General features: G+C 37.2%; 1 protein-coding gene across 1 annotated transcript; it reads right to left on the bottom strand.

Moving 5' to 3' along the window:
• Positions 1–5,286: 5,286 nt before the first annotated feature.
• On the bottom strand, positions 5,287–8,553 carry LOC145687611 (ADP-ribose glycohydrolase MACROD1-like). Its single transcript, XM_081761080.1, has 2 exons — positions 8,005–8,553; positions 5,287–5,601 (listed from the first exon to the last, which is right to left on the bottom strand). Exons 1-2 carry the CDS (start codon positions 8,551–8,553, stop codon positions 5,287–5,289), a joined length of 864 nt encoding a protein of 287 aa, XP_081617206.1.
• Between the last annotated feature and the right edge of the window lie 1,729 nt (positions 8,554–10,282).

Genomic DNA, 10,282 nt, shown 5'->3' with positions numbered 1-10,282 from the left:
AAGAGACCATCGATGATCTTTTGTCAAATGGAGCATATATCAATCGTAAACGACATAGGGTCGAGCCTTCCAGATCTCAGCCACCTCTTCCCTTACGCTGTGAAAGATGCCAAAAATATAATGCTCATTCTACTGATAAATGTCCGAACCAGCCAATCTGTGGATACTGCTCCGGACCACACAATACGCGCCAATGCCAAAATCTTGCACAACCTCCAACCTGTTCAACATGTCCTGAGCAGCATCCAGCATTTAGTTATAAATGCAAGCAGCGGCCTCCTCCGGAACCAACCAAGCATGAAATGACTGTTCCTTTGCAACATTACACTAAGTCCATTCCATCTTCTTCCATACCTGCTGACAAACACCAGGCTGTCACCATTGAACAATTCCTTGCTTTCATCACACTCACACTTCAAAATATACATCCTTTTCACCGCCCTCACATCCTCCAGCAGCTCCAATACTCAACACGTGCAATCTTCCATATGAACTTCCATGCTACCTACAGCGGACGTAAAGTATACTTTCATGTCAGTCCACTTGAAACCGAAGTCTAACTCCATCCTCCTCTTTTCACATATCATCATGGCACTATCCTTTATATTTGTTAACATCAGTTCTATCATCCAGCACAAACCACTATTTGCACTTCTACTGCAAGAACAGCACACTTCCGGCTTTCTTCTCAATGAGACTCACCTTACACCTCGAACCTCCTGCAAGATATCCGGATATTCAATCATAAGGAAAGACAGTACGATGCCAGCTAGACGTGCAAACGGCGGAGTTGCAATAGGGTTTTCACCTTCTATACCGTGTCGTCATTACGAACTTCCACAGCAAAACCTTCCAGAGTATCTAATAACAACTCTATACTTCAAACACTTGTATATCACTCTTGCTACCATTTACATTCGACCTGGTCATGCTATTCCGATAGATTTCTTCCAGTATATTTCAAATAACTTCCAACATTATATCATAATGGCCGACATCAATATCCATAGCAGAACACCTCAGCAGCGACAGGCTTTTCTCAACTTCCTTACAACTCATACCACCGGTACCTTTCACCAGCTACCTAAGCACACCCGGCCATCCTCTCAAACCACACCTGATGTTGTAATTATTTCTACAAACTTACTATCTTCCTGTACCATAGAAGTGCTAGATCCAATAGGTAGTGATCATTTGCCAATTAAACTTATCATCAATCGGTCCCATCCTAGAGCCTCAAACCACGAACGATTAACACGAAAATCTCTCAACTACAACAAAGCAGACTGGACCGGATATCGCAAATTTTAACTGGAAAACTTTCTAATATTCCCGAACCTACATCAGAAGACAGTATGTACAATTCTCTTGATCTCCTCACCAGTGCGATCAATCAGGCCTCCAATACTTACATTCCTACTCTTACGCTTGTGCATTCAGAAGGAATGCTTTCGTCGTCGTTTTGAAGAAAGAAAAGAAACTATAATCGTTAATTTGGGAAATATAGCTCACTGGTAGAATTGAGAGGTAACTGAGAAGACGACGAGCGTTTTAGTTTATAGGGCATGTGGGTAGAAATAAATAAAAACAAATATTAAAAAAAAAGAGAGAGTCGAGAGTTTTTTTAGGAAGAAAGAAAAGGAAGGTTGTTTGGGCGTTTAGGACCTTGGATGTGTATTCCGTACCTCCGTTCCTGGTCGTCGACTGGTGGTCTCCATGTCTCGGCTTCTGTGTCGAATTGGCGAGGAACTTGGTATAGGTCTCTCCTGTCGTTGCTCACACTCGCTCCTCGTGAACTTTACCGCTCCTCGTGTACTTCACCGCTTCTCGAGTGCTACTCCCCTCTTCCGGGTCCTGGGACGTTTTTATATGAAACAAAGTAGGAAGATGGCCGACGAAATTACGGAAAAACATCCAAAGTACGCACGTGTAGGATTCAGGAAAGTGCAAGGTAAATGGAATTCTCGACTTATTTAATAATTTGTCAACAGTTACAGAACGCTTTGGTTACATCAGATTACATAAGTTACATAAATTTACCAAGAATGAAGAATGAGGAATCGTCTACTAAAGAGAATTTTGAAATGTTTGCTGACTGTCTTATTATTCCAAGTTGTGTCTGTCTCTCATCATCCACAGAAAATAAAGAAAAAAAGTAAAAATAATAATAATAATAATAAAAAAAATAAAATCGTTTTTAAATCTTGATTTGTTTATATACTGAATATTAATAATATGAGGGAAATCCAATATCTCTACATTCCCGCCACTAAATCTTACTGAACGACGAAAAGAGGAACGCTGTCATTTCAGGTCCAATTACTTATTGAACGCACTGTATATCTTTATGTATGTTAAATACATATAAAAAAATAATTAATCACACATCACTAAAGACCGGATGTTTAGGCACTAAAAACCTAGAAAATAGGCAGGCAAATAGGCACTTAAAATTTAAAAAATAGGCAGTAAAATAGGCACTAAAATGTAGCTCGAAATAATGAAGATAAATACTCAATACCATTAAAAAAGATTCAAGTCATAAATAATGCTCAAAGAATATAGAAACATACTTCTTTGTCAATATCTTCTTTTATTGCATGTATAAAAACGAAGCTTGCTATGCATTCCATATATACTGAGTGAACCTGGAAGATGTGCACATACTTCGGGAGGTGATTCGTGACATCAAAAGAATATAAAATCCACTTGCATATTGTGGAATTCCGCGTCGTATACGAGTGACAAGGGGGCTAACTTGGAATCGAAAATCGAATCCTGACAATTAGAGCGAGACATAAAAGTGTGTACATACTTTGGGAGGTGATTCGTGACATTCAAGAGGACTTTTTGTCTTCTTTTCATGTCACGAATCACCTCCCAACGTATATGCACATCTATCTGTTCCAGTCCAATTGTCAATATTCGATTTTCGATTCCAAGTTGGCATCATTATCACTCGCACACGACACGGAATTCGACAAACTACAAGAGAACTTTTTGTCTTCTTTTGATATCATTCATCACCTCGGAAGTATGTGCACATCTTTGAAGTTCACCCTGTGTATATATTGTAACGTACCACGTGCTTGTGTTTACAAACACCTAATATACGTATATATGTATGTATTATTTATGTTATATAAATTATATATTTTTCCAATGAAGCCTTATTTTGAAGAAAATGCATAGAATAGGCAACATTAGGCACTAAAGCAATTATTTAGGCAGTAAAGGTCGAAATAGGCAAAATAGGCAAAATAAAATTGGCTTAAATCGAAACTATAACCCCCTATATAAACTTTAAAACGTTATTTTTGATCATATCTTTAATATTAAAGAATAGGCATTTTGCCTAACATCCGGTCTCTACACATCACTAAAAAAAAAAACACTTAAATCACTAGCGTAAACAGATAATAAAATGTAGCACTAAACCAATCAATCAATCAATCAATATTTGAAGAATAAACACACAAGAAAGTTAATTTGTCAATTTGAAAGCATCATATTTCAATGTCTTGGATAGTTCCTGTCTTTTCTCCCATTTAAATAGTTGACGTAATCGTTAAGATACTGAAGCACATGGTCTTGTTTATAACATTGAACTTGAAACTGTAGAATGCTGAATCGGCAGAGTCTCAGCTGCAAGATAATCTACTCCAGCTTGGTCGTTGACGTAGTGAAGTTGAAGTAGCTGTCACCAGATGGCAGATGTTATCGGCTGAACTGGAAGGATGACGCTGGGGGTGATGGGGTGTGGCTGTGAGCTTGCTTGAAGATGTATAATTATAATATATTTATAGTAGCAATATTTATGTCCGTGACGTGTGATAAGGTGAGTTTTACGTGCATCAAAAAAAATTAGTGTGAACAAAAAGTGAGAGAAAAAAACGTTCAGCAACATATCATTCCTTGCGTCGGTTGGTGGGCAAATCGTGAGGTTCAAATCTGAGCGTCGATATCTCTTGATGTCCATAAATCCTCTTCTTCTTAGTGGTGTAATGCTGCATTGAGGTACGGAAAGGGGTTGTGGGGAGATAATTTTTTTTTATAAAATAAAAATATTAAAGGAAAAAAGGAATAGTGATTGAAGTTATCAGAAACATGTAACTCTGTATATGTGTATCTAGGATGAAGATTAAGAAAGGGTGTATATCAGAAGGGGCAAAAAGTGAAATTATAGATGTTATAATATAAAGAAATAGGAATTGTAGCGAAAATATGGCAAAGGAACACAGTCTCTAAGCCGTGGGAAAATGTAAACATGAAAATTTTCAAGATGGCTGCCATGACGCTATGAGGGAGGGATGGGAGTTTTCGCAAAGGCTCTCGGTATAGTAATGGCCGATGTTTGTTTACAAACAGAAGGATAGGAGCAAAACAAATGACAAGTTATAATGACTGTTTTTAATTTGGGGGGGGGGGGCACAAGAGTTCAAAAACAAGGATAATGATATTGGGAAAGTAAGATTTGATTAAGATAACTATTATTAGGCTTTTGAAAGGCGATTTCAAAGTCAAGGTACCTAAACGTGAATTTAGTGGCATCTCGGGGGGTTGGTTTTACAAAATAATGGAAGTGTGGAGAAGATTTGAAAGTAAGTAAAATTAGAGTGAAATGCGGTAAAGTTATTATCCGAAGAGTTACTTCCGATGAGAAACAGGGTTGGCAACTCAGGTAACAATATCAAGGTATCGAAAAAAATCAGGGAAGATAAATCAAGGAAGTGTCCTTATTTGAGGACTGTGAGGGTGATTTTTATGAAAGTCTGAGGGTGATCATAGTATTTCAGTAGAGGTGGGTAGGAGGCATCAGTAAAATCGAGACAATAGAAAAACATAAAAAAGAAGAAAAAGAAAGAATTAGTATTAGTATAAGTACTTCATATTCATGATCTGACCAAATGCCCAAAATATCTAAACAATTTCCTATTAAAATCTTAAATACAATTTCCTTAATATCATATTCTAAAGGGGGCCGTGGGGCTCATTATTTCCAACATAAACCTAACCCATTTCCTGATTAGGTTGGGAATTTAAGGTAACTAGAGGTTGGATTGGGTTTTATCGCCCAATACTCGATTGTGTTAGTAAAATTATGTTGGAAATAAAAATTGTGGGGGGGGGGGGAAGAAGAAGGTCTCTAAATTCATAAAAATAGGTATGTCCGGTAATGATTCTCAATTTTATATGGTCGTGCGTATATACGTTCTAATATCTTCTTCTAGATGCTGTTTCACAAAATGCGTGAATTGCTCGACATCTCAGTTTCCGTATCCGCTTTTAAGAATACACTATGTAGTTGGAAATGTACGAAGATTTTACGTTAGAATTCCTTAATTCCAAGACGGTAGAAGGTGGTACTATAATCTCTGTACCAAAACTTCCGTCATTAACTATCAATTCTTCCGGAGGAGGAGGTAAACTCAATTCTGACACTGAATGTGCATCCTCATTTCTGTTCGAAGTGGTGAACTTTTCTGGGGTCACTTCAGGTTCTTGATCTCTTTCTTCAATCCTCTCGTTACATTTATTCTCAAAACTCTTCATCTGCAGTGGCGTATCATCACCAATTTTTTTCATTAAACTTTTATTACTCTATAGAGCAAAATTAGACTTACAATTGCAATAACAGTTTGCACAATGTCTAAAAAGTAGCTCAATTCTTGCAAAGAAAATTCCGTAGACGCACTACATTTTCTACAAAACCATATAAAATTGAAAATCCCATGTTCTCTTAGCAAATAAATAAGTAGAAGAGTTATGATGATATTCCAAATAATAATAATTCCTGGTATAAAATATTCATGCTTATAGATAGGCATCTTAATGGGCGTCTGGTCAATTATCGTAAATGCTGATATATTCATATGTCGGATTGAAGAACTCCAAACATCGTTAAGTAAAGACGAAACATTAAAAAATTCATTCCCTTTATACGTAGATCGTAATAGCATCAGATCATTAGAGACTAGCTGGCTCGGAAAAAGATGTAAAAATACAGGTTCTGTAAGATCATTGTCGAGACACGGAAAATCCGATCTGACGAAAAGATTTCTCTCCACAATTAATTTAGTATTGCATGGTATTCGAATTTTAAGGGCTCCGTATAATCTGGCTTCTTCTGGAACTCGAATGGTAGACACATTTTCTCTAGTCTTCAAAGTTAGAAATTCTGGTGGGTGTATTAAAACAAACTCATGCGATCCAATGTCTATAATCTGTGCCTCTTTCGAATCATAGCACGTATGGTCACAGTTGTGTAATATTTCCCTGACTGTACTGGCAACGAAAGCTGCGTGAGCACAATTTATTAAACGAGATCGTGTCACAGTGTGTGTAGGTATCTTACATAACTTTGATTGGCTATAATGACAAGCAAGTAGGCTTGTTCCTGTTATTGGTATAAGATCTTTTTTATCTTGAACTACCATAACTAAAGGCTGGATATCAACGGTACAAGTTTGGTTGTATACAGCAAACGGAAGTGGCTGCACATCATATAACTCAAATGAAGGCTGTATTTCAACGATCGGAATTTTCATCTGTAGATAAATGTACGTGTCGGTGATTGAACAAGTCAAAACATTAATTGAATAATACATCTCCAATAACGACTTATCTATGGCTAACTTATATCCATTTTTCAAAATGATATTCTCAAATTCAGATAAATGTGCGTGCAACACTTTATAAGGAATTATATTAGGGTTTAGCCTAGCATCTGTACACATCTGAATTGTCAGATCATATTTAAAAATTTGTAGAAACTGTACAAACTGCGTTGAAATCGAATAAAATTCTTGAATGAACGAAATGACCTTTTTATGTACTCGATTTGCAAGCTTATTAAAATGATCTCCCAGATCATGTTCTTGATCCAATATTTTTGCCGAAAAGTTTCTAATTTTTTGAAAATTATCCTGTATCTGATTTTGAAAACTTAAAAATTCTGAGGTTGTGTTTTGAATATATAAATTGTTTTTTAACAATTGTTTTTGTAAACCCAGTACAGTTTGTTCCAAATGAAATTCCTTCTTATTTATCGAATCAATAGAAGAACTGTCAGCTACGTCACAACACCAATTCAATGCTTTCCCAATGAACCCTAGCAGTGCACGTGGAGATCTGGTTGATAATCGATGAAATCGTGGATTTGGGGGCTTTAAAAAATAATCGTTAATGTGAACTTGCAGATCATGTAAGTCTTTTGCAGCTTCGCAGACATCTGGAGTTAGAGTGTCATTTTCGTTGCAAAGCAGAGATTCAAAAAGAGAAGAAACCTTAACATCATGCGGAAAGGAAAATGTCAAATTAAAAGATATCGGTAATGAGTGTTGGTACAAAATAACTTTTGGGAGTTTACGGAAAAATAAACCAGATGTTATTTGGAACTCGGTGTTATTAGACGTCACATATGGGAAAGAGAAAGATAGGATAATGCAGCTTAAAACAAAATAGGTTATCTGAAACACAAATTAAATATAATGAGAAATTTAGAATTTTCACATGTTCTATTGATTATTATCTCTGTTAGCCTAAGTATATATGTTCCTGTTAAATTGCGTTATTAATTTCAATGTTTCCTTCTTTTCTAGGTAAGTGGAATGCCTACTAGTTCATCTCAGTACTTCACCTAATATTATTTTCAACAATGGAGGTAGATAAGTCATAGCAAAAAACTGTTTTTGGGAGATGGTTTAATACTTCCTCTGTACCTGCACTCTAACAGAATAATGGACACAGGATTTTTTTTGGTGGTAAAAGGTTGTACTAACATACTGCAAATTAACATAGAAATAACTCCCTGTCAGGCCAGTAATAAACTAATCTCTAGGTTAAGTACATTATATAAATTTTATGCTCTTGTAAAGGACAAAAAACTCATTTCGGGAAATATTCGTGCATCACTTTTTCGTAAATAATTTGATTTTGTTTATCGAATTGAACAAAAATTATTTTTTCAAAGTAATCGAGGTACTCCTCGAGATACTCCCTTACTACGTTCAAAGCAATTCTTGCAGCCTCCAATTTCGGGTAGTTAAATACTCCTGTAGCTATATTTGGAAAGGCAATGGTCGTTATGTCATTGTCCATAGCCAACTGTAGGGATTTCTCATAACACATCTTTAGGCGCTTAGCATTTTTATCATCGGGTGCAGATACATGTATAACATAATCTACAGGTAGATTGTATCCTGAGGTTAATACGGCATTACCTGGGTTCAAGTGACCAATTTTCTTGCACTCCTGCCTCATTTCACTTCCCGCCAAAGACTGTACCATCAAGTCTACACCTTCTCTTGGTTGCAACAGGGTGTTGGATGAATTTACGATCGCTTGTCCTGCCAGTGACGTAATAGACCCATAATACAAAGCCACTTTCCGGTTAATTTCCTCGTTGACGGCAAACTTCGGTTTTTCAACATCAGCCATCGATTTGGTATCGGGTCCGGTCTCGTCCCACGACGGAATTTCGGACATCAATTTCACATCTCGAATGAACAATGAATCCGCTTCCCCCGTGCTTTCCTGTTCCTGATACTCCATCAAAAAAGAAGTTCACTCCTCCTGCTGCTGAAAATCCTTTTCCTGGACTCCTTCACCCAATATTTGTGCGTCCTGATTCTCTAACTTTTGCAAGTCCTTAGATATTCCCTTCTCAGGTGGATAATACTTCTTAAGCCGGTCTATAGAAAATAAGTCTATGTTAATCTGTCCTCTAGGTGTTCGAAACTTAACATAATAGCTGTTGTCATGTTTTTTGGACACAATTTGACCAGGTCCAAAATACTTTCCCGAGAAAGCAGCACATTGTCCTCGTTTTCTAGACAGATCAAAAATCCAAACCGCTTCACCCTGCTTGAATTCTTGTTGTATTCGCTTCTTGTCGTAAGACTTCTTGGACGACAGATGTCGGTTGTACAAATTTTCTTGGGCTTTTTCGCGTATATACTTCATTCGTTCCAATCTGTCTTGGTTTTCTGAAAATTGACATTCCATTCCCAACATGGCGGAATGCAACAACCGAGGAGAAAAGCCGTGGAGGAGTTCGAAAGGAGAATACTTCATGCTCAAATTGCACGTGACGTTATAGGCAAAGGTTACTTCTGGTAGAAGTTCAATCCAACGTGATTGGTCAGTTTTGTCTAAGGCGATCTTCAATTGCTGTTCTATATTTCTTACTGCGATTTCTACGCTCCCAATAGAAAAATGCCCTTGAACGTCAGCGAAATGTATTTGAGTCCCCAGTATTTTACATAACTCCTTAAATAATTGACTGGTAAATGCAACACCTCTATCACAACAGATTTGAGTTGGTATCCCATACTTCAATATGACGTTGTCATATATGAAAGCACTAACAGAAGCTGCAGAAGCATCTGGTAGAGAACCAGTAATACAAAAACGAGTTCCTTCATCTATGACTATAATTAGAAATTTGTGGCGTAAGATATTATTACTAGGGTAGGTCCCACCAAGATCCACATAGATTCTAAAGAAAGGATGAACGCTAGGATGTGTCTGAAGACTACCGAACTGTTTTCCACTCCTCTTTTTTAGCAATTGACAAGTTACACAAGATTGGCACTTATCATACACAAATTTTTTCATATTAGGGAAATAGACAGACTTTACTAAAAGGTTGTATGTTTTCGAAAATCCACCATGGCACGCACCCAGTTTCCCACAATGCAGTTTCTCAAATACAATGTCTCGCAATTTCGATGGTACTGCTAACAAATAGACTTTACCGAATGGTGTCTTATTCACTTTGTATGCTACATTATTCTTCAAAACAAAATACGATGCCTGTCTTTCATAGGCTGGATCCTTTTCTGCTTGATCCTCCAAGTGATCAATAATTTTCTTCAGTACTGCATCTTCTCGCTGTTCTTTTGCGATATCAATGAGGTCCATGTCTTCGATTAGGAAAATTCTCGGGTCAGAGGCACTCTCTTCTTCATCTTCCTTGTCGCGACTATGTTTAACAAAGCGACTCAAACTGTCGGCTTCTATGTTGTCGGTACCTTTCACGTGGGCGATGGTAAAATCGTAACAATCAATCTCAGACATCCAGCGTGCTAATTTACCTGTCAGGTTCTTACTGTGGCGAAGAAACGTAATAGCTTTGGAGTCCGTATGAAGATAGAAATGTCGACCCACCACGAAATATCTGAAAGATCGCAGTGCATACAGCAGAGCCAAGAGTTCCAAATGGTACACTGACAAATTTTTTTCTGAAGGTCCAACTGCTCGACTGGCATATGCGATCGGT

The sequence above is a fragment of the Thermobia domestica genome, chromosome 6 (assembly GCF_964235325.1).
Source record: "Thermobia domestica chromosome 6, izTheDome1.hap1.1, whole genome shotgun sequence".
NCBI lineage: Eukaryota > Metazoa > Arthropoda > Insecta > Zygentoma > Lepismatidae > Thermobia > Thermobia domestica.
Note: the sequence above shows the minus strand (reverse complement) of the source record. Positions and strands in the feature narration are given on the sequence as shown.